This window comes from Balearica regulorum, chromosome 3, assembly GCF_011004875.1.
Source record: "Balearica regulorum gibbericeps isolate bBalReg1 chromosome 3, bBalReg1.pri, whole genome shotgun sequence".
NCBI classification, from domain to species: domain Eukaryota; kingdom Metazoa; phylum Chordata; class Aves; order Gruiformes; family Gruidae; genus Balearica; species Balearica regulorum.
In genome coordinates, this window is record NC_046186.1 from 17,130,952 (window position 1) to 17,156,216 (window position 25,265).

General features: G+C 41.1%; 1 protein-coding gene across 4 annotated transcripts in view; it reads right to left on the bottom strand.

The window, feature by feature from the left end:
- The window catches only part of TAF1B (TATA-box binding protein associated factor, RNA polymerase I subunit B), a 51,422-nt gene extending 38,013 nt beyond the window's left edge, over positions 1-13,409 (bottom strand). The window contains exons 1-7 of one of the 4 annotated variants that reach the window (XM_075750641.1): positions 13,282-13,409; positions 12,277-12,375; positions 11,705-11,792; positions 9,788-9,885; positions 9,399-9,494; positions 8,118-8,250; positions 4,049-4,205 (exon numbers count right to left, since the gene is read on the bottom strand). In XM_075750641.1, the coding sequence (XP_075606756.1) occupies positions 4,049-4,205; positions 8,118-8,250; positions 9,399-9,494; positions 9,788-9,885; positions 11,705-11,792; positions 12,277-12,375; positions 13,282-13,299 (689 nt within the window). In that variant the 5' untranslated portion in view covers positions 13,300-13,409. Of the gene's footprint in view, positions 1-4,048; positions 4,206-8,117; positions 8,251-9,398; positions 9,495-9,787; positions 9,886-11,110; positions 11,521-11,704; positions 11,793-12,276; positions 12,376-12,915; positions 13,051-13,281 lie in introns of those variants that run through there. The other 3 variants (XM_075750643.1, XM_075750644.1, XM_075750645.1) reach the window with 3 other exon arrangements.
- Between the last annotated feature and the right edge of the window lie 11,856 nt (positions 13,410-25,265).

A 25,265-nucleotide genomic window follows, 5' to 3' on the forward strand; every position in this document is an offset into this window, starting at 1 on the left:
AACCCAAACCATTCTGTGATTCTAAAATGTATGGTGAAACTCTTTTGCAAAATTACTTTTCTGCAGATCTACTTCTTTCAAGTAATACACCATAAACTGGATGAATGCTAGTACCCAGGGCAAGAGAAAGGGCAAGAATGGTTATGCAGGACCACAGCAACAGAAACTCGGATCAGCTTAAACTGATGTTGGAACCACATCCTTATGCTGCAAGAGACAAGCAATGTCCATCATGGCTTTTAAAAAAGAAAGGAAGTTTTCACTAACTTGGCTGTACCAAGTCAAAGCATTGCAACTGTTTAAAGAATAATGACATCTTTCCTAGCTTGAAATTACTGTCTCCATACAAAAGAAATGCTCTTCTCTCTCATGTTAAGAGTTGTTTTTACATTCTTAAAATACACAAAACAGCGTAAATACCCTGTTATGAATACAATGTGCTGATGATTCAGGTTTTTAACACTTATTCCAAAAGCCCAGATTTGGAATAGCACTTCAGAACAGTTTCTTCTGCCATTCTTCCAAACCTTTCATTTAACAGACAGATGATCAAAGCACTTGTAAGACTACACTCTATCAGCGAAGTGCTTGAAAACTTGACTGGCAGATACGGTACACAGTCCGTGTTCTTTTAATTACAGCAGCAGTGTACATTAGTAAGGTCCAAATATGAAAGAAACTCTAGGTCCTCTGCATGCTACAAGGAAATGATGCATCTGGTAAAGCCACACAGTAATGCCACAAACTGATTACAAGTTTAGTCTTGCCAGCACAGCTAGGTATAACCTCACTTGAAAGGCATTAGTTCTCACAATCTTGAAGTCTAGCATCTTGGAAACTTTTTCCACAAGCCAACAATTTTATTATTTAGGTAAATAATACGCAACGTTATCAAGTATTGTCAGACTACTCACAATGGAAAAGGATTTAATGTGTCGCATAAACCTGAGTAGAAGGCTGTTAAAAATGTTATTTTTCAACTAAAATATCCCTGTCAGAGGAGGCAATTGTAGTGTTTTTCTGCTAAGTGTATCAAGTAGCAAGGAGGAGTATATTTTTGGTGTTGTAAATCCTTTAAAAGCAGGCAGATTGCCCTACCATAGTGCCTAAGCATGTATCACAAGGGAGAAGCGGTAGTCAGTGGACTTCAGGGTAGGGAGACAACCAAATCGAAGAAAAAAACAAGGCAGGATTTTATGCACAACTGTAATTCAGCTGTTTTAAATAAAACAATTTGCCTACAGAGATTTAAAAGGTAATGCTGAATACTTAATGTTTTCTCTGCATAGTTTTCATCTCTGGTCTGTCGCTATTTTGATCTGTGTATCTTAATGCATGCAAAAATGTGAACATTGTCTGATTTTTTTTAAACTTAAATATTCAGAAGTTAGAAAACAAGTATTTTATGGTAGTTCATGCAATTTAAAATTCTTTCCCCTTCTTCATCAAACTTGTGAAAGGCAAAGACCCTAAGGGTAGGGAGAGAAACATGATAATGTAATTACTGTCTTATATAACTATCGTATCATGGTAAAACTTTGCAATACAAATGACATTATTTTAAACATCATTTTCTGCATTTAATTCAGTTCATATGTTCAGCACATTTAAAGTCACTGAATCATTCTGATTTACCCACTTTCAAGAGTATTACACCCATAAATTGTATCTAATTAAATATCTTCTCATTCAAATAATCTTATTTCAATTTCCAATTGTTAGTTTCTGATTATGCCTTTCTGTGTTATATTCAGCACTTGATTTTTTGTTTCCTCTCCTTTTCCAGCTTTTTTTTTTTTTTTTTTTTTACTGCTTTCATGTTTCCTCTAAATCCTTTCAAGCAAATGTGCGCATCTCTTAAGGATCTCAATACAAGGGATATTTTCCAGGTTCCGAATCATTTTCCTGGATCTTTCCTGCAGTCCCTGATTTTTAAAGTACCAAATACAATATACCATTAATATGCAAAAAAACAATCTACCTTTCCTCTTAACAGTTGACTTGACAGTTGGCAGGGTTTTTTGTTGTTGTTTGATTGATTGGTTTTGTTGGTTTTTTTTTTTCAAACCACACCATCACACTGAGAGGAACTTGTGAGGATGTATTTGCCTCATATGACCTCACATGCTTTCCAGAGAGTTTCCAAGATACAGTAACCAAAGAATAGATATTTAATTATTCATTTTTCTCTCCGAACAGGATGGGCTAAGCAATAATTCTCTACTGTGAGCCATTTGCTCCATCCCAGTAACTGTAATTTACTACTTGGATTTTTGCCATATATGAACATTATCAGACAGGATTTATATATTTATTTTCTAATCATTGACAAAAATACAGAGTATGCTACGGTAGTTCTAACTCCTACAGAATTTCCTTAGGAAGATACTAGTCAGTAATAAATCTTGTTATTGAAAACTACTTTTCAGTATTACTATTTCTTAATCCACTCAATAAATACTTCTGTATTGCAAGGTGTTAGTTTGAATTCTGTGGCATTTTGCTGAACGTTTTACAAGCATCTTTGATGCAACAGCATATCCAGTTATGCAAATATGCAATGGTTTGTGCAATTCTGATCGATGTAGGCAACAGCCTCCCCTAAAGTTAAATCAAACAGTTAAACATTGTTTTGCATAGAAATAAATTAGCTAATATTAACTACTGTACTTCGAGACATACAAACCTCCCCTTTTTGAAAAAAGTACTTGCAAAAGAGCATTCTTCAATGCCCATCCTTCTCAGAAAGCCTGTGCAAAGCTAGAAAAAAGCAGGTGGAAGTTGACGCTCCAGGGGAGAGAGGCTATGATGGAAGATCAGGCTCTGGGGTAAACTTCCCTGGCATTCGTCACGCTTTCAGCAGCAATACCAGTTATATGCAGCACAGGTGGTGGATGATGGACTCATTGCCTTGCCTTTTAGTTCACAGGTTATATATTTGAAAAATAAAAATTAAAGAACTCAAGTCTACCGCATCAACTGAATTTTGAATCAGTTTTCCTTTCATTTTATCTGGGTTTGCAATTTGAATCACCAATGTACAGTTACTAGAGTCTTTCTGTTCCTTAAATTTTGGCAAAGTAACATTTTTTACCCATCTTTTTAGAAATATCTGGTATTTCAGCACTTGTTAAAAAGGAGTAATAGCACACAAGAGGTCTTCAAGGAAGACCTGAGAATTCCTGAATTTAAGCTATTTGAACCTGATTTAAAATATTTATTGCTAACAAGAAAATTTGAATTATTTTCCATTCCTTGCGTAGAATAGAATATTTCAGTTGGAAGGGACTTACAATGATCATCCAAGTCCAACTGCCTGACCAATTCAGGGCTGACCTAAAGTTAAAGCATGTTGTCGAGGGCATTGTCCAAATGCCTCTTAAACACTGACAGGCTTGGAAGTAAATAAGGAATGTGTTCATAGCCTCACAGAGGGGAGAAGGGAACTACACTGTCAGCAATAGTTTGACAGTCTCAATTTAGCATCAGACCTTACTTTTAGAACATTTTATTTCTACTATATTAAAAGCTGTATTATTCTGAACTCTGGTCATTACAGATACAAAGATATAAAGGCAAAAAAGGACTTCCTAAATTAATTTCTGTGCCCAACTCCATTGCATAAAGCTACTTAGCTACCTTTCAGATCATTGCATACTGCTGGTATTGTTTGTGTGATGACACTGATGTAAGTCCTGGAGAATGTTTACTCATTTAATTCTGGCATGCTGACAACAGCAAAAATAGCAAAATTGTGACCATGCACACCTCCAGCAAATCTTAAGAAATTCTGAAGAAGGATAAAAACTTCTTTAGCTCCAAAACCTTCTCCCTTACACATCTTTGAGATTCATTGCAAGCAACAGAGGAGCATATTCTCCACAAGCAGTAACACAAATTGTTATGTCAAAGAAAAGATAAATAGAGAAAACCTCTCACTATTTCTGAGCAAATTTGTAAGAGGTTAATAGTACAGTACTAATTTAAAAAAAAAAATTATTGTATTATTTATAAAAGCAACAAATATTTCACTAGAGACTATGCATACCTTAAGAGATCAGATAATGTCATAGGTTCTCTCAACCAGAGGAGCGCCATGTAACAAAATGAAAGGGTCATTGGCATTGTCATCCTCAGTTTCTCCTTTTGGTTCTTCATTAAATACATGCTACCATCTACTGATCCAGAGCACACAGAGGTGCTTTCTTGGGTTTATGTTAAAAACAGAAAAAAAAAAAAAAAAAGAGAAAAACGTAATTTATATGATATACACACAATCCACGGTATACAGAAAACAAGATAAAGGAACATACAAGGACCCTTGTGCAGCAACTAGTAACATTTTGTAATAATTACTTTGAGTAGTTTGGTAGTTTGTGTACTTTTCTACTAACGGCTTAAATCTGACTTACCTACCATGTTATGAGATGACAACCTGTTTCATAAACTGCTACTTCACTTGACTAAGACACTGGATCATATGAAGAGACAAAACTCACTCTAGTACCCATCAAAACAGACCTTTTGTTGGGAACTAGACAAATCTGGAGTTCTAGAAGGACATTAACTCCTATACAACATGTAACTAATGGTACTTATACCCTGGTTTTGGCTAGGATAGAGTTAATTTTCTTCCTAGCAGCTGGTATAGTCCTGTGTTTTGGATTTAGGATGACAATAATGTTGATAACAAACTAGTATTTTAGTTGTTGCCAAGCAGTAAAGGACTTTTCAGCTTCTCACACTGGCTTGCCAACAAGAATGCGGGGGGGTGGGCCCAAGAAGCTGGGAGGGGACACAGCCAGGACAGCTGACCCAAGTTGGCCAAAGGGATATTCCATACCATATGATGTCATGCTCAGTATGTAACTGTGGGGTTGCCCAGGAGGCAGCTTGGCTCAGGAACTAGCTGAGCATCAGCTTTGGGTGGTGAGCTACTGTACTGTGCATTACTTGTTTTGTATATTCTTTTATCAGTATTATTATTTTCCTTTTCTGTCCTATTGAACTGTCTTTATCTCAACCCACGAGTTTTATGGTTTGTTTTTTTTTTTTTCTTTTCAGTTCTCTCCCCCATCCCAAGGTGGGGTGGGGAGCGAGCGAGTGAACGGCTGTGTGGTTGTTTTAGCTGCCTGCCAGGTTAAACCATGACAACTTACAAGCTGGAAATATTATTTTGAGAGACAAAGGAACAGTAGGGAAACAAGAGAAAATTTAATATGCTTAAAACAATGCCTCAGAGTTGGCGATTAAAACACAGAGCTTTAACGTTCACAGTCAGGACTTTAACAAGAACATGATCTACACTGTAGAAATTTTGCTGAGGTTAAGGTATGTAACCATGTGGAAGTGTAAGTACTCTTTTAAAACAACGTATCTACATTCAATGAAAAAGAAAACACCTTTAGAACAAAAACAAAGCAAATGGTAAAGAAGGTGTTAGGAAAAAAACCAACAACCAACACTCCTTACTTCCTTACTGAGATGAATCACTTAAAACTAAGAGAAGCAGCAATAAGAAATTTAATTTAGGGGAGTGATTTATGAGTTAGGAACCTTTTCAGCAGTGAAACCTGGGAGTTCAGGGAAGGAGGAAGAGAAAAAGAAAAACTCTCTCCTACATGATGACCCAGTTAGGATGAATGAAATTGTTCTGTATTTAAAGCACACCAGCACAAAATATCAGCATCAATTCTGTAGAGATTTTCCTACTGTGTTTCCGCACAGGCTGTTCACCTGTTCAGACAGGAACAGCAAGGCCTGGATCCACAGCTCCTCAGCTGGCAGCTGCAGGGCCACGGCAAGCAGCCTGCAGAAAAACAGTTTAAAACTTCAGAGAGCTTGGCAGCTCCACGGTTATGCTGGCAGATGACAGCCAAGCCTGTAAGGTGACAGTGGTCAGTGGGTAGAGGTCCAACGCACGCTGACATGCAGTACGAAGACCAGACACTGCAAACATCGTGTTTCTGAGCCAGAATTGGTCTTTGATGCCACCTACTGGCTCCTAAAACGGCGGCTAGTAGCACTAGGGAGGCAGCAACAGGTTAGAAGAACAGGCTCAAACATACACCTCGTACAGACTAAGACAAGGTCTAGATGAGAACATCCTACCAGGCCTATCGCATATAGGTGCGCCAGAGAACAAAAGCAGGAACGTCAGTTAATCCTTTTGGGCAACAGTTGCACCTTTTACATGAATACTTGTGCTTAAAGGCAGCTTCACGACTGAAGCTTCATTATTAATTTAACATTCAACTCAATTTAAAATAATCCTCATTTGTGGTCTTAATGATGGCGCACAATTTCCTTTTATTTCTTCCAGCTTATGCAAGGCATGACAACACACAGTTACACACATATTATAATTTAAGAGTTTAATAGGCTTCTCTAGCAATATCTCAGTGCTATACTCAGTGGAATTTGCTATTATCCTTACACAAAAATAACAAAACAAAAAGGCTTGCATGTTGGACAAGCCCCTTAGGGAAAAAAAGGGTGTTGAGATTTCCAGTCTGTAGCAATAACACCTTAGTAAAAAGGGCACAGAAAAGGAATGAATTTTCACAACAATTTATAGCCAACTAGAATGCATCTAGTATTACTTGTCTTAAATTCCAATATACAAACCAATTCCTATGTTTGTTTGATTTCACCAAAATGTACTTCTAGTGTCACTGAATTCTTATCCACTTCAAGTGCTTTTAGTGAAATCGATATGACTACTTAAAGCTGAATTCAGTCTCTGAAACAACACACCAAGAACACATTAAATTATAGCCTATCTTAAGACTATCTAGCTGTTCTAAAACTCTAAGAAACGTAACTAACTATAAGAGGCACAAATACCAAGGAAGAAAGGAGTTCCTGTGGACATCAAAAAGGGGAAGAAAATTCAATGGAATATTTTCACTATTTCACGGAATTCTTTCCTCTTCATATAATATGTCTTTGTGTAACACCCAAGATCTGCTGCATGTACAAACGTACAGTGACTCTTTACCTGAAAATTTTGTCATTTTAATATATAGGGATGAAAAGTACTCACATTATAGTCACAAAAATTTGTGCCCCCATTTTTGCACCTTTTTTCCCTCTCTAATTCTGTTTGGATTTTTTTTTTTTATTTGCTGCAGACCAAGTTTCTCGTTCTAGGACCATTTCTGGACTTTACAAAATAAAGATGAAAAGATGAAAGAACAAGATTGCCGCCTTCTGAGAGCAGACAGGCAATATCATAGAAGAACATAAATGGGACACAAAGAGCATAGTACATAAGAAGGGAAAAAGAAACACTGAACAGACAATGAAGGAAAAGGCAAGCAAGAAAAAAAGCAGAAAAGAGAAACCATCAGAAGTTTAAAATGCAAGTAAAAGCTTTAAAATGTGCCTTCGAATTTATTTCCAATATCAGACATTGCAGCATTGTCTGGCATTACACTTGCCCAGTAGCACCAAACACTCAAATTTTCTATAACATTTTAATTAAAATGTTTAGTGTTCTGTAAATATTTTCAAGGTGATATTGTGGGCAGAAAGGAGAAACTGATGGAATGCTAAAAGAAGATTTTTTGATAGAAGGGGCTATAGGGAAAGTAGTAAAAAGAACACAGACACAAAAAATTCAGAAGTACCAAAAATACTGTAAGGAAAAAAGTTAGAAAGCTAAATATATCGGGGGGGGGGGGGGGGGAGAAAAAATGCAAACTCATAGTTTTTAACATTGAAGTCACGACAGATAGTGTTGCTATGAGCTAAACAAGTGCTTATTCTTTAAAGCTGCTGTGTTTGTAAACATCTAGCTTTGCAGATAAAATAGGAATTTTTCCCCCACTCCAAACAGGAGGCAAGGAGCAAACTTGTTATAAAATATAACTTCCTCCTGCATTTCCCATTGGATTTCCAGGTCCTATTCAATTTTCATCACTTTGGGTGGGGTTTGGTGAGGGAACTCTTCTACTTCTGGTAGAATATAGAGTGCTCTAGTGGCAAACAGGACTGAAAACTTTACACTTTCCAACCAGTTACTCCAATTCATTGTACATGAATACACTTTATACTTATTCACACTAAAAACTATACAAAAATGGTTTCCAGATAGTTCAGTTCATTCCTCCTACCTGAGATCTTGCTAGTTGATGAGGCAAAGCTGCAATCAGTCTGTAGATCCCCCTCACTTTCAGAGAGAGACAACAAGTGAAGAAGGCTAGGTCTCTCTGATTCACTGTCCACATCAGTACTGCTATCGCATACCTGTTTTTTGTAAATAACTCATTGTATTATCTACTGTTAGTTACTGTTTCAATCTGAAGAAACCAAATAAAGCATAACAGATGCAAGATCAACAGTAAATTAAGTTTAAATCCAAACTGTTCACATTTTTACTTTATGAATCACCAGTATGTAAAGAAACCCTGAAAAAAAAAGGGTGGGATTTCTCAAGATAAAAAGATTTCTAGTGATTACATTGCATTTCAATCTGCTACAATGACCAGAATGTTGGCAATACTTACAATCATCATAGACTCATAGAATGGTTTGGGTTGGAAGGGACCTCAAAGACCATCCCCTGCCATGGGCAGGGACACCCTCCACTAGACCACATTGCCCAAAGCCCCATCCAACCTGGCCTTGAACACTTCCAGGGATGGGGCATCCACAACCTCTCTGGGCAACCTGTTCCAGTGCCTCACCACCCTCACACTAAAGAATTTCTTCCTAATATCTAAATCTACCCTCTTTTAGTTTAAACCTATTCCCCCTTGTCCTATCACTACACATCCATCCTGATAAACAGTCCCTCTCCAGCTTTCCTGTAGGTCCCTTTAGGTACTGGAAGGCTGCTATAAGGTCTCCCCAGAGCCTTCTCTTCTCCAGGCTGAACAACCCCAACTCTCTCAGCCCATCTTCATAGCAGAGGTGCTCCAGCCCTCTGATCATCTTCATGGCCCTCCTCTGGACTCGCTCCAACAGCTCCATGTCTCTCCTGTACTGGGGCCCCCAGAGCTGGACGCAGTACTGCAGGTGGGGTCTCACAAAGGCAGAGCAGAGGGGCTGGATCAAAGTCTGATGAAATAAGTAACTTCAGGAGAGCCAGCAGGAAGGGATGGTAGTTGATGATGCATTTTGTATTGTAATTTCTGCTCTATCTACTGACTACCTATGCCAAGACAAAGCAATATTTTTAAATAAGCAGTTGTTCATATTCAGGGAAGTATTTGCCTCTCAAAATGGGAAAAAAATAAACAACAAAATGGACATGTAGAAGCCTGATTAGAAGACATCTTTCATACTGAAGTGACATTAATACAAGCTAGACACATAGCTTGAACAAAGAGGGTTTCTGTTATTGCTTTTTAAAAAGTTAGCCACATCTCATGGAATTTGAGCTTTTCACTTACTGATAATGCTTTGACAGTTTCCCCAGCTGGTCTGTTGCAATATGCCTGCTTGCTCTTCTGAAGATAACGCCTCCAAAAATTGCACAGAATTTCATCCTGATAAATACAAATGGACAGTGATTACTGCAAAGTTTACAAGCTCAGAAATTGCCAACACCACAGAGTGTAATTTCTAACTCAGGAATGTGAATAATGTTCCAGCTTTAATTTTATCAACTGTAATTTATAAACTATGTTTTAAAATTACCAGAGAAACTAAGTTTGTTTTCATATGCTTGATGTTATTAAACAGGGAGCCATTCAATTCACTTTAAAAATTACAATCTTTTTACAGAACACCCCCTGTTACACACTCACAGCGAGCAGAACTCATGCTGACATCCACATACCTTCATTTGTGGACATACTCCTAATGCTTCCAAAGCTTCAGCTTGTTTCTTGAGCACAAGCTGAAACCCTTCACAAACATACCATTCACAGCCTCCATCTAAGTGGGAAAAAAAAAAAAGTATGTTTTTTCGTTTGTACTGTTTTGGTTTGGTTTTTAACCTTACACACACTTATTTCCACTTGGTATCAGGACAGAGAGAGATCTCTCTACTAAAAAATTTCAGATCCCTGAACACAGACCAGCTATGCTGAATACTCCATTAACTTCCATTTATTCACAGCCTTAATCAAGAAGAAAAGCTACTGAACAAACACTGTTCTCCACACATTTCCTAAGAACAATATATTTCACTATAATTTCTGGTGTGGCCATCAAGTGGACAGTTGTTAAGTGACCAGTTTTAAAATAACTGAGAACCTGTCATTAAAAAAATGAAATATGATCATTTCTTTCCCATCCCCAGCACAGAAAACTGGAACACATTCTGAAGAAGAATGGTGAAGAATGTGGCAACATTGGTTGTTTTTGCCTGACTCACCATTCTCTCCCACAGAATCATACACATTAAATGAAAGAAACTTTCTCAGATATTCAGAGCTTCTAGCAAATCTCAGCACAACATATATTTTGTAAGGCATGGGCCTTCTCCAATCTATTCATTATTCCATCAGACTGTTACATTTACTTTTTGCCCTTACCTCTCTATATTTACAACTCCTTTTCTACAGGCCTTTGGTCTTAGAAATTTTCTCTGCACTTCTCAACTTCCTTTTCATTCCCTCCACACTCGTTCTTCATTATTTTTCCTTCCAATCACACCTTGCATCTCACCATCTTAGAAGTTATCTGCCCAAAGCTTCTGCCTTCCTTTAATGCTGTTGGCTTTAACTGTTAACCACAGATGCAGTTTAGTCCCATAAATGCATGAAAATAAGCTGCCATAGTATAACGTAACTGGGGACTGTATGAAGTTAAGGATTTCTTTCTTAAGAGGCCTGGAGGAGGCTAATGACCTCCCTAACGACAAATAAAAAACGTGAAGTGGTACATAGCTCAGACTTTAGGAGTAATACAGGATAACGACAAGTGGAGGTGTGAAGGTTGTTCCCCTCTTCACTCCTCCCTTCACCTCCCCACAACTGTTCTTTTCAAAGGAATGTAGTAAGTCACTGCCACCACAGAAGGTAGGTCAGCGTATCAGAGACAAAGATAACACCATGCTTCACTTAGCATTGTAACACAATTTTGCTTTTTGAAAGTGGCCACAACAGTAAAACATCTATCCAGCCATCATAGTATACATACATAGTAGCAGCCTTACCATAACACCTTTGCGGCACATATCATCATACGTAATGACTACTATCCTTCTGAATCAGGAAATTAAAAGTACAGAAGTGACTCTGGATGAAAGACATAACATTGGTTTAGCTATTGTAACTGCATGAAAGCTCTTCCATGTAGGTTTGTGTGTAGGTTTCAGGGCCAAGTACCTGTAATCCAAGTCAGACTGACATTCTAAGAGCTGGACCACCGTCACATCTCACTTAGGAAGATAGACAACTTTTCTGGTTTTGTGATAGCCATCACAAAGAACAAAGGGATCACCACATCTGAACACATGCCACCAGTATCTGCAGCGAGTATTGGCTTCCACAAATCAAAGTGGCAATAAGTAACATATAGTTCTGTTCAATGCAAAAAAACCAAACCCATCACCAGGTTCACAGAGGTCACCTGTAGCTCAGGAAGTCACCAAAGGTGACCACTGAAGGTTCTGACAGCATCTTTTGTTCTTGTTCTTACAGTCTTTCCCAGCTATCTGCTTTTGGACACTGTCAAAGACATAATAGGCTAGGTGACCCTGGCTGAACAGCCACTCTTATGCAAGATACAGAGGGAAACTCATACATACCAGTTTTTTCCTGCTTTCTTAAATCTTTGGAGATTGTCTGGATTCTTGTATTAGAAATAAAATCAGTGTTTGCAACTTCTCTAGTTCTCTGCAAAACAGGAATGTATCTTAGCAAGAAAAAAGCCAGGCCTAACTTGCATAGATTGTCCCATCATAAACATAATGGAAAAACTCGTTCTAATTTCCTAAACTAAAGGGAGACAAAGCATTCTGAACTTTTCAGTCAGAAATCGCAAATATAGAGAATTACTATGCTGGACATACAGGTTACGTGCATCGGGCTTTGCCTACATTGGTACTGTACTGAAATGCAGCAATACCCAGGCAATACTTCTAAGGCATCCAGACTGCATGCGTACAGCAACACAGCATCTTACGATGGCTCATTGTACGTTTTGTGATTTCAAGGAACATTAGTTTTAAGCAGTGTCAAATAAAATATGAAAAAGGAAGAATCACAATACTGCCTTCAACTCCTAATGCCAAGGAGAAAAATCTAACATTTTCTTAACACAAAAACAAAGAAACAATCAAAATAAACCTTTTGCAAGGCCAGTAGCTTAGCTTTTTACCTCAGTAACATTGTGGCAAGATCTGCAATAAAATCTGCCTCCATCAGTGAGACCCCAGTTTACTTCTGAACATTGGGCACAGCGTTCATTAAAATCTCTCTAAAAGGAAAAAAAAAAACCACTGCCACCACCACAGTTTCACATGCGTTCAAGTAAAACAAATGGCACTATTACTAGGTTATTGCACAGCTTTTGAGACTGTTCACAGAGGAGAATATTTAGATTAGCTCTAGCATGATAATAAGCATTTGCTAGATAACTGTGAGCAAATAATTTTAGCTGGCAAGCATCAGCTCTTGCGTATGTCAACATTAGTACAAGGGGAATAGTAATCCACACCTGGCACACATGACATCACTTGAAAAAAAGCCACCCATTAGAAATAAAAGCAGACACAAAAAGTAGAGAGCAAGAGATGAAAGTAAAAATAAATTTCTAGAACTGTGAAGAAGCACGTGCCGTGGAAGAAAGCCTGCACAAGCCGGTGAAGAGACGTGCCGGAGAAAGGAGAAAAGAGGGAAACTAGATTTTTTAAAAAGTGTTCTTCAGAAGCATCCCACACGATGGGATGCGTGCTGGGGACGAGCAGCTCCCTCCGGGCCTGTGGGGGCGGCTGGCGGCACACCCGCGGCTCCTCACCGGCCCCCGGCCGGCACAAAGCACCTGCCACCGTGGGCTGCCGAGCACCGACCCCGCAGCCGCCACGCCGAGGGGTTCGGGTCAGGTCCTGGCCCGCCGCCTCCGGGCCTCGGCCGTGCCCGGCGGGCGAGGCGGGGCAGGGCCAGGCCGGGGCAGGTAGCGCCCAGCGGCGCCTCCGCTCTCCCGCCGGAGCCGCCGAGCGCCGCCGCCGCCAGACCCCCCCCCCTCCAGCCCGCCGCCGCTGAACGCCCGGCGGGGAAGCGCCTCCCACGCGGCTGCAGCCGGCGCGCTCCGCCAGCTCCCTCCGGCCCAGCGAAACCAGCCGCCCCCACCGTTCCCTGCGCCGCGGAGCCGCCCGGCCCGCACCGTATCCTCCTCGTCCATGCCGGCTGCCGCCCCGTGGCCCACACTATGGCAACCGCGCCGCGGTTTCCTGCACTGCGGGCCGGCCTGGAAACGGCAGCCCTGGCACTTGCGTTCCGGGCCCGCCGTGGGCCCGGGCCTCCCCGGCCCGGCTGCCTTGGGCGGCTTCTCGCTTCGTCACGCCTGTCGCCGGCTGGGGAATCGCCATCTCCCGTCCGCTGCGGAGGCCCGGGGATCCCATCCCGTCTCCCCTCCTCGGAGAGCTGTCGGCAGGGCGGCTGGGAGGCGCTGAGGGCCTTTTGCGCCCCGGCGCTGCTTGAGGGGGCGCCGGGGGATGGCTGCGTGGCTTGGCGCTAGGCCCATCACAGTGGCCGAGGGGCCTGCGTGGACCACAGGGGGAGAGCGGGGCACCGAGGGAACATGGGTGCTTCATCTCTGAGGGAACACGGGGTGCTTCACTGAGGGGACATAGGTGCTTCACTGAGGGGACATTGGGTGTTTCACCTCTGAGCAAACACGGGTGCTTCACCTTTGAGGGAACACAGGCTGCCTCATTGAAGGGGACGTGGATGCTTCGCCTCAGAGGGGGCATTGCAAATGTCACTGATGGGACACAGGTCCTTCAAGGGGACCTGCGGTGCTTCCCCACTGCGGTGTCTCAGAGACCGGAGGGGACACATGTCCCTCCCGCCATGCCTCTGCGCTGAGCTCCTGCATCCTCGCCCTCGCGTCGCCCTGGCTGGGTACGCATGGTGAGTGACTGCTGGGGCTGTGCCAAAGCTGTTGGGACGGGGACTGTGCTACTGCCTGTACAAAAGGAGGCCACAAAAACTCATTTAACTATGTAAAGTGCTTGGAGATCCCTGAATGAGGGAAACTATGGTCTGAAATTCATTTTCAATTAAAAAAAAACACCCAAAGCTCCAGATCTTGATGTAGGTCTCTAATTTCTTGCACGCTAATAATAATGTTTAAAGATGTCTAAACACCGAGATCTGTTATTGCAGTGAATTTGCCCACAAAATTGGAGAACAGGTTTAGGCCCCTTAATAAAAAAATAATCCACTGAGTGAAAGCATGGGAAAAAATTAAAACTAAAATATACATAGAAAGAGGTGAGGCTGCCTTGGCAGCTGTGGTTACATTGATGTTGGAGGATATGTGCAGAGCTAGAGGGGAACTATTTATGTTCAAGAAAAAAGTTATTACTCATACCAACTGTGATCTTTTCTCAGTGTGGGATGAACATTTGTAACACCCATTAAAGAGAACTACGCGTATAATTCCTGACATGTTAAAAAGGCGATTGTCAACCTCACAGAAACGTAGCTAATACTTTGATGAAACAGATCTTACGTGTGATTTTAATTTCCATATTTTTTGTTTGTGGAAATACTGTTCTGGGAAAGCAAGGCCATTTCATGTGACAGAAAGGGTTTGATCTTTTTCTAATGAATTTCTCAGATGAAATACTACCTTGAAAAAAATCAGAGTAGCTGTATCTGTGATGATAGAACAGGAAGAGTTGTGTTCCAGTTCAGAACGTAAGGCATTTGCTCCTACTGAGAGCAGTGCTCATGTTTGACTCCACGCTGCGAGCAGGCAATGGGCCTGCTCACTGGGTTTAACTACATCAAAGAACTTGTTTCAATTAAGCGTGGAAGTGCCTGCTTTGATGAGGCAGGACCTTGGAGTTAGCTCTTCTGTTTTCTAATTATAGCTGGTCAAAAAAAAATGTTAAAGAAAGTATAGTCATGAGACTCTGCCAATTTGTCAAAACCAGAACCCTTCATATTCAATGGCAGCAGTTGAAGATAAGCAAGAAAATAAGAACAGGATGGGTGGCTGCATGGGGAGCTATGTTGGTGTAATTCTGGGCATACTGGTGTACTGTGCTGGTAAAGTTTTTGAACAGGCAAGTGCTTACTCTCTGCTTTTGGACAACACACACTGCTTTTCTGAGCTGCATTTTCCATCCAGGTGAGGTAAGCTTCCAAACTTGGGAAGGGAAGTTGTACAAAGACTAATAGTGATATTACTAGTTACTTATTAGTATCCAGACTCTATATAAATGCAAAGCTTCTATTGGTATTTCTTAAGACCATCAACTAATTAGAGCAGACTAGTAATCTAGTAGCAAAAAATCAAAGCATAATAGGGGTAGCAAGTCTTATATCTATTTCTTAAACATTTTTTGAAATGACATGTATAAAACCGGTTTTTCAGCATATAAAATTATGTGTAACCTTTGTCCCTAATTACAAGTTACCCAAGCATACTGATAGGGGTATGATAATTTCAAAGCCAGGAGACAGACTGTCTTCCTGCTTTGGCTTACTTTTCTAATTAAGATCATTATGCATAGTACTCAGATTGATTCAAGGCTTAGATAAATAATATGTCCTGTTGTTTCCATTGATTTGAATTTTTAATGAACTGGGTGCCATTGCTGATATCACATTTCTGGCTCTTGACTGTGGACTTTCTACATGTGAAAACGTAAAAACTACGTATTGGACTGAAAGACATGTCCCTTGGCCTGTCCTTCGGGATATTGCTCATGAAATCGTGCTGGCTCCAGGATACAAACTTCTGTAGCAGAGATGCTCTGCAGAGTCTTTACCCATTGTCAGACACCTACTACAAAGAGTTAGAGGAGAAAGGCAACCTTGAGTTCTCTAAAGATTGTGCCAATGAACACAGGGCAGATCTACCAGATTCAAGTTTATAGAAAATGTACATCGTTATTAGCACCCACAATTTGCTTTCTGCACCGTCTCTCCATGGAAGAACTCATGTTTAAAGACAGACAGAAAACAAAAAAGGGAAATTAGGAAAACAAGAAGCAGATGGCTTTGCTTTAACCAATCTTTAAAAGAGACCACACTATAGAAAGGGTCAAGGGGAAAAGCTGTGCCGAGCAGAAGCGCAGCGGAGGCCAAGACGCAGAGAGACAGTTGTGCAAGGAGCCGGCAGAAGGGACAAGGGTGGGAACAACACCTAAGTGTAGGGGTTGCAGCAAGCTCGGCAGGGGAGGATAACCAGGGAGGGGCTGAGCTCAGCGGAGCTTTGAAGGAAGCGACAAGAAGAATGAATTTAACGTTACAGGTTAGACACACCCAGCATTGCCTTGTGATAGTGTTTATTATACAGCTTCAGCTCTCAAATTTTATTTTTTAAATAGATTTCTAGCCCTGCTGTGGAAAACCTGAAAATATGACCTCAAACATCTAAAACAAGAGAAAGCAGATAACATTTTTTTCCAAAGTTTGCTCAGGTTTTCTTAAGCTGTTCTTAGGATGTGAGCAGCACGAGGTTGAATTTTTGACTGCTGAAAGCAGCAAAGACTGCTGCTACTGAAAGACTGCTGAAAGCAGCAATATTGCATCCAAGGGCGAGGGCAAACTTACCCGGTCTTACGCACTGAGTGTGGGGTTCGCATCGTCGGCTCCTGCTTTGCACATACGCTGCAGCTCAGCCCATCTCACAGAGGTACATTGTGGTGCCACGGTCTCGCTCCAGTTTCATATGTGGCTCTCCATGCCACAGAGAGCTGGTGGTCATCTGGAATCATCTAACCAGAGATGTTTGGAGACACAGACCATGGAGGAGGACCTCACATTCAGGAAGTAAAACTCTTTTGGTTTGACTTCCTTGTGTGATCTGAAGCCATGCTAACCTGTGGTCAGCAGCAAAGTGATTCGGGAGGTCTGCCTGGGGATGCTGACATCCTGGCTGGAGTCATGTAAAGACCTCATTGTGAGTCCTCACCTTCAAAAGCAGGACCTCTTTCCTGATGAGCACCAAGCTGCTATCTCTCTGTCTGTACTAGCAGAGGTTGCACCCCCTGGTACCTGGTGACTACATTAACCTGATCCTACAGAGCTACAGAATAGGGGAAGGACACCTCTAGGAGAGAAGGTGATCTTAGCAGCCACAAAGGAACAGAGCAGGCAGTGGGTGTTTCAATGTCCCATTTCTCATTCAGGTGTGTGCCTTTCTTTTCTCCTTTTTCAGATTTTATTGAGCAGCTAACATGAAACATTCCTTCAAATTGTAATTCTTTAATAGCGTTGGTCTTTGCCTGGTTTCCACCTTTACTGAAAGAAAAATACACAGCATATTGAAGGGGGGATCTTTGGTTCCACTATAGCCTTGTGTGTCCGTAGAGCCTTGAAGAGCGTTCTCAAGATCATTCTGATTGTATTTAATCCACAAATGCAGTGGTATTTTTAAAGGAATCGAGAGCCACCTTGTGGAGCTGGGATTCATGAAGGGGCTCTAAATAATACTGCTGGGAGCAGCTACTCACTGCTAGGAATTCAGATCCAACAGGATCCTGGAGATTGTTCATCTGGTAAGAATGCATATGCCTGCGCATATTCAGTGAGTGCACAGTACACAGCTCCTCTGCTGATTAAAACTGGGCAGCAAACAAATATACTTGTGGGCAGTGGCAGGCAGGAATGTAAGACTTACTTACAGAAAAATGCAGAAAGCAGCAGAATTGGGGAAGCAAAGTAATGCAGTCATTATGTCCTACACAGACTTGGTGGTGGGGTGGTGTTCACAGGGCATTTTTTGCCATATAATGATTAAGTACTCGAAAGTGCTGATAAGATTTTCAATCATTATAAGTAGATTTCTGTTACAGGCTTATTTTCTCTTGCAGTCATTCATTAATATTGGGGATTAAGATTACCAGAACCCAGATACTGGCCCATGCTCCGTAACCAGAGAAATAGCAAAGATGGAATCACTGATCATAATACATAACTGGAAGTATTCACCGATCATTGTTCCTGCATAAAAATAAAGAGTAGCCTTGGTTCTAAGGTTGCAATAGGGGCTATAAAATGTTTCTTTTACCATTTCTCTCCCATCATTTCTCACGATGAACTCTGAGGTACTTATCGGTACCAGTATGTGGAAACCAGCACATGGTCTTACCAAGAAAAGAGAGATTTGTTTTTTTTTTCAGTACCTTTATGCAGCAGCATTTTTATCTTCAGGACATATTGTCATTAGATGATGTCTTAAAAATGTATTTTATATAAGCAAACATTTTAAAAGTCTCTCTAAGTGGTAGACCTTAAATATCTAAAAACTCACATGAAAAAGAAGGGACTGTGATGCAAGAGTCATTCTCCAGGTGCTAGAGAAGCCATTGCTGAGGTAAATGGCTGGTAATCTGCTAATCAGTCTGGTTATTGAATTGTGACACAACCAAGTCCAGAGCGGGACTGGAACACTGAGCAGTCTGACATGCTATTACCCATCTTCTAGTGAGCTAAGTTTCAGCTCCAGAAGCTTTTTTAATTAGTTACACACTAGCAGAGCTCTAAGTTAAATTAAATTTCAAAAAAAGATACCACTTTCAAAATCCTTGTCAGCCAAACGGTCATTAATATCCCAAAGCATGCTACAAAGTAAGTAGCATGTGAAAGCAACCTGAGAAGTCATTCTTTTTGGGCTAAGTCTTAACAGACAAGCCCAGCATATCCTTTATGCTTAATAGAGTTTAGATTTTCCTTTTGTTCAAACATTGTTTTGTAAACAGGAGCTATCTATTGGTACCCTTAATGGTTGCTTCAGACTGGTTTAATTTTTCCCCTGGTAATTTAAATATAACCACATATAAGATGACATGTGGTAGTAGGAGAAAATTCATAAAAAGGCACAATAAGGCTATGGCAAGGAGCCAACTTCTATTCTGGTTTCAAAAATGTGGAAATCTCAAAAAACCCTGCACCTTTTCCTATCAATCATACTTCATTCCATCATGCTTCCAAGAGGCCATGGGGCATGGATCTATAGAGCACTGGGAGCAGGTTTCCAATGTTTGTTCCAAAAACAAACCACGATAGATGATTCCACATTAGAATACATAGAGGTGAAGGAGAGCCAAATCTAGAAGAAATAGAAATGAGCAGAAAGCAAACCCATATTTTCAGAACATTCCCAAGCTTTGGACTCAAGTCTGCACTTCCCAAGTTGTCTCTGCCAAAAGGAGAATGCAGCAGCATTCAGGAGAATCCAGAAGAACCAGTAGGATCACCCTAGCCAGGATGCTGTAGTCTTCAAAATCGATGTGCGTGTTCAAGGTTACAAAGGATGTTTGATAAATGCCATTCTAAACTGGACATGGTCCTGGCAAAGTGAATGTTCTGCAAAGAAATTTAAACTGAAAATAATACTTGATATACACTTAAAATAAAGAAAAAATTCTCTTTAGCATTTTCTATTCCCCACCCACAATACACAGATTTTATGATCATTTTTATTGTAAATACATAGGCAGAATTGTAGAGTTTAAAAAGAAAGTTGAGAAACATGTATTTTCTGTTCTAACTACAACATAAAATAATTGCAATTGAATTTCAAGGACCGCCTGCAGTTCATGAACTATTTTTAAAGGGGGGAGGCTATAAAAAGCAGTTGTGATTGCTGTTATAATAGTAAAAGTGAAAATACAGTAAAATAGAAGCATAAGTTTGGTTTGACTGACAATCTCATTTCACCAGTGGCTTTTGCCCTCCTTTTCTCATGATCTATTTTTCTGTCTTTTCCTTCTGAAGAAAAAGAAGGTCACCATCCCTATTCAAAGCTTGACTAAGCCTGTGAGTGATGGGATGCTGTGAGACCTAGATAGCCTCACACCAGCGTGAATATAGTGAGCCTCGGCAAGGTTCAGTGCTGTCTTGAGCTCACCTGTGCACTGGGGCATTTGTGGTGGAATAAATAAATACACCGGAATGGCAAGGGGACAGAGCCATGGTGGTTCCTTTTTCTCTCACCCCTATGTGATATCCTTAAAACAACTTATTTCTGTGGATACATGGAAAAGTCACAGAGGAAAGCTTTGCTTCTGCAATGCTGAAGACTGCACGCGTCTTTGGTTCAGGTATCAATTATACGATGGAAATATCAGAAGTGTACAAAGGCTCTGGCCAGGACTGAGATTTACCTGAGACTCCGTGAGGACGTGTTTGAGTATAGCAAATTGAATCGCAGCCCTGTTTTATCACTACAGTTCTAGCAAATTTTTGGTATACTGCATTTAGCAGTGACAAAGGGATCAAGAATTATAATCAGCAGAAAAATGCTGAAACCAACTTTTAAGAGATTTGTGCAATAAGGATGAGAAGAGGAAACCTAGGGATGAGTCATACTTTTTTTTCAGCTTATTGATCTATTTAATCTTAAGAATTTTAGTTTTTAAACAATATAGTCTCTATTTGAGGACAGTGATTTAATTATGATTGAAAATTGTCCATCTGGTGGCCTTTTAGTACATTAAAAGTACTCATTGTGTTCCTGCACTAGTTGTTTTCCTATTTTTAAACATAAAACTGTTTGGCTGCTCATTAAAGTACAAACTTCAAGATCCCATCCAAAGCCCATTAAAGTCAGGGGAAAAAGTTTCACTCATTTCAGTGGATTTTGGATCATGCCTTCTTGGACGCTGACTTGGGCTAGGTATATGTATGTATATTGTAGCAATTATCACAGGTGAATGTATTTAGCCTTAGCTCACCCTTGGGAAACAGAAGTATCATTGTCACCACTTGCAGATGGATCTGTAGATCTGCACACCACGAGTTCTCTTAGATCAGCACATAATCCTGCAGCACGTAATTCTGGAGTGATAGCTTACTATTGCATCAGGGATTTCTTTCTCTGCCGTGTCTCCGTTGTTTATTTATTTATACCTTCTTTTCTATTCCTGGCACGTGAAGAACTTGTAAATAATGAATTTTCTTACAGCCCCTACTTCTTGGGTCAGTCTGCATGCAGAAGACATTTCAGGTTGGCTATAGAGGTTTAAAAAAAATAGTTAATTCTCTTTCCCTGTCCGTGCTGCCTACCTAGAGCACCTCTTCAAATGAGCTCTCCTCAGAAGAGACTTTGAAACTGGAAAGGTGGGATGCAAATCCCCAACACACGGAGCGCTGCGTGAATCCCACCCTCGCCCGGAGGAAAAGCCATGTGCAATAAAGTCACCTGTGCTTGGTGGTCTGATCATACTCTGAAGGTAGCATGTGAAATCTTGTGGCCTCACGGAGTAGGGATTTGGGGCTTGCTTTTACACAGGGATTTTTTTCGATGGTAGCCAGATAGATGCTTTCTTTCTCACATGAATATAATGTGTGGTAAAAAGGCCACGTGCCCAAATTACTGGTGCCTTCACGATCTTTGTTCCATTTCTTTTTTCTAGCCATGCACTTAAGACACTACGTGCTAATTGAAGAGTATATGCAAGATAAGGAAGGGATCACTTAATTAATCCTACTGATTTAAAAATCCTAATGTGCTCTAAGTATCCTTCACAATCATCGGAAAGTAAGAAAAAGGAGATCTGAAAGTCAGGCCAGGAATCTTATTTTCATCTCATCCCTGTCTGTATGACAAGGGCAAGCAAACCCAAACAAAGGCATAAACAGCATACACCCATCCCCAGAATTGCTCACACCATTTAGGCAATTTAGAGCAGTAAACAAAGATAAGCGATCTGCATAGAAGCAGCTTTAGGTGACCACAAATGGATACCGCTGTTTAATTCAACCCTCTCTCACCTAAACAAGTTTGTTTTCTCAGTGGTGTTTATTTGTACTAGGGAGTGCTAGGAAAAAAATTCTATCCTCCTCCAGATTATCTGCTTCAATGTTGTGAAAATTCAGTATTTCCCCAGCCTGAGAATATATTCCTCCTACAGACACACTGTATTTTGCGATCTTGCCAACATTTGTTGGTTGGGGTTTTTTTCCGTGTAGCTCATAGAATTTTGCTGGGACTGGAGCTGATCTCTGAAATGGGAGAAGCCCTACAAAGCTCAGTCTGGAAGGGAACCCCCATCTGATCAGCATTTCTGTCTCAAGAGACAGGGAAGTGGGGAAAGGAGAGGTAAGGCAGAAGTAGGTATGTGAAGGTTTGAAAAAATAAATTGGGGGATGGTGGCAGGGGAATGTTTTTCCCCTTTTTATAAATTTTGTGCTGCTGAAAAATGGAAATGTTGAGGAGAAAAGTTAAGAAAACCTTTGTGTGAAATATTTTTTAAAATCCACAGTGGTATAATTGCTAGACTAAAAAGTTGAAAATTACATACACTTCAAATTGTCCACGTTTTTCTGTAGCTCATACACATTTCACTCTCTTCCACTTTCCTGTGAAAGCATAGAGTATTAGGCAACAGCAGATCCTCTGTGATACTGCTGGCCTGGATACTGTAGGCCGCACTTGCTCTCGGTCCTTACTGAGCCGTAACTTGGTTCACCTCTCGGGTATGGGAATTTGGTAGGAAGAGCCCATCATCTGTTGCGGGTTCCCTTCATCTGTCTTCCTTCTTGTCTTTCTGTGCAACACCAGGCCTGGGAAGGTGGGATGGAGGAATGGAGGAGCCCACGGTGTTTTCCTCTCTGTCTGAAGGTTCAGAGACTCCCTGAGTAGGCAGAGGAGCACACCTGGGGCTGGATGGGTGTGCGGAGGAGAACTGGTGTATGGGCTGGGAATAGAAAGGGGAAACAAGACTTCTGCATCAAGGACTACGTTCCAGAAATGTAGGGGATACCACAGTTCTTCCCTATCTACACCCAAAGACAAGAAAGTCTTGGAAATACCAAGAGACAGATCAAAATCCACAACTTCCCCAAAGAAATTGGGACTAGTTGCCTGATGCTTAGGCCCTGGCGCATGAGCTTTGAACTTGCAGGGTGACAGTCCTTGAGAGATCTCAAGCTTTGGCAAGGTAGTGAGAAATTGTCTGCATTTGCCCCTCTACTGCACCCCAGTGCATTCTTTTGCCTGGCAAACAAAAAATGTGTACATACAAGGTGAATACATGAAATTGGTGCAGAATTAACATCTGAAGTGAAAATCTATCCACTTTCCATCCTTATTCATTCACAAACCCATGAGAAAGAAACAACACATGGTTTATTAGTTAACTTTATGATTTCTAAACTTGCAAGAAGGTTCTTTCAACAAGATTATATAATAAAGTATGTTAAAATAATCCATTCACAAAGCAAGTCTGAAATAACTTTGAAGCACAGGCTGCCAACAACAGAAAGTACTCGTATGTGACCCTTAGCTTCAAAAGAGTTAAGAAGGTGCTGGCAAAGGCACAGAGATAATCTCCACCCACACAGGAAAACATACATGGCTGAGTAGCTCTGTAGCAGCACACAGGGAAACAAAACAGTCTAGCCTGGAATTATCCTTGTGAAGGAAAAAGTGCGCTCTGCTGGGTAGCAGAGAGTTTCCAACCTGGCAAACAGATCAGAGACCTGCAGTCAGGTCGGAATGCGCCATCCTTGTGTCTCCATCGCTCTTCAGATAGGGTGTAACCATTGAAAGAAAGGCTAAAACATATATGCATTCTGGCTATAAAAAAAGATGGAAAATATGATCCAGGTTTTTACAGCTTCCCCTGATGTCCAGAGTCTGGGTGTCCCATGCAGATGCTAATCAGCAGCTGCAGAGCATACCCCAACATCTGGGGAGATAGTGCTGGGGTGTGCCAGGCTTGCAGAGCTGTGATGTGACTGCTCCCTGGGTGTGCCAGGCGCTTTCCAGACAAATACTGTTATGCACTCCTTGCTCCAAAGATTTCATCATTAAGGAGGCTAAAGTAATACATGAGAAGACTGAGAAGAAGCAAAATTAACTGGTTTCATATATATATATGTCTATTTAATATGCAGCTGCAATTCTAACAGCTCTCCACTCAACCATCACTTTCTGGGAATGTCTTGTATTAAGAAGCAGGGCTTGAGGATGAATTAACACACAACGTAAATATTCTCCAGGCCTAACTCGGAAAAGTGTCATGAAGAACATTCCCACTAGAACCAGAAAAAACAGAACATTTTTCTGAGTCTTTGTCTGTGGCAGAAAGATATAGAAAACTTTATGTTTGCCACTTCTTTTTGCAACTGTGTCTTCAGGAATCATGAATTGATTGTCACTGAACCCCAGGGTCTGCAACTTTCTGTCTGGGATGCTTATCATCATGAGAGCATGTGGTTCATCAGAGATGTGGTCACTGTGGTCAGTACACAGCGATTGGGCAGGAACCTGTCGTTTGTGGCATGCATACGCCAAACTGGGTCCTCTTTTCCATTCACCTTCCCTGCCCTCCACAGAGAAAGATGTTCACTCCTTTTCTCTCCTGGTCGTTCTTATCAGCAGCCTTTTAACCCCAAAGACACAAAGTGAAGCACCTGAAGGAGACAATTTCTTAACTCTCAGGATTCTCACTATAGGACCCTTGGGAACAGATGACAACCCTTTGCAAAGTTTCCTATTTACTTTTATCTCTTGCCTTCTTTTCCTGGGTATTGCTGCATGGAAAAGCCATCTGTGGCTAAGAAGCAGTGGTGACAGCCACCAGTGTCCCAGTGCTGGAGAGGACCTGGTGGCATGCTCTGGCCTGGATGGCAGGAGGCAGGAAACCATCTGGCCAGCTGCATTCAGGTGTCAGGTGTATTTAGGATCTCACTGATACGGCTCCATCCGAATTTATTTGTACTTGGGTTTCTGCAGTGTAGGCTCTTGGTGTTGCCAATAGTGCCCTCACTTGGAAAATGCACCCCAGTCCTCTCATTTCAGCTTATCAAGAACATCTATAATAAAGTCAAGCTCCTAATTTCAGTCACTTGGATCATATTTGGGTTAGATGCCTAAAGTAGGCAGGGTGATAAACCTGCCGTGCTCCCAAAGTGATAGGAGCTGCTGAAACAATATACCCATATTTCCATAATTGCATGCCTGAATGCTTATACTGAAGAGCGTATGATAGTTTAAAAAAATAATATATTTCTCAGTTCTCTGTCTGAGAAAGTGGAAAAGGTTTTCATATCTGCTCCCATTTCCTTTTCCCTTGATGCTGGCCAGAGGTGACCGGGGTTTTGTGGAGGTTTGCTAGAGCACACGGTATTGGTGCCGTAGCTCCCCGTCTGCCTTGCCGCAATGACTGCTGTCAAACC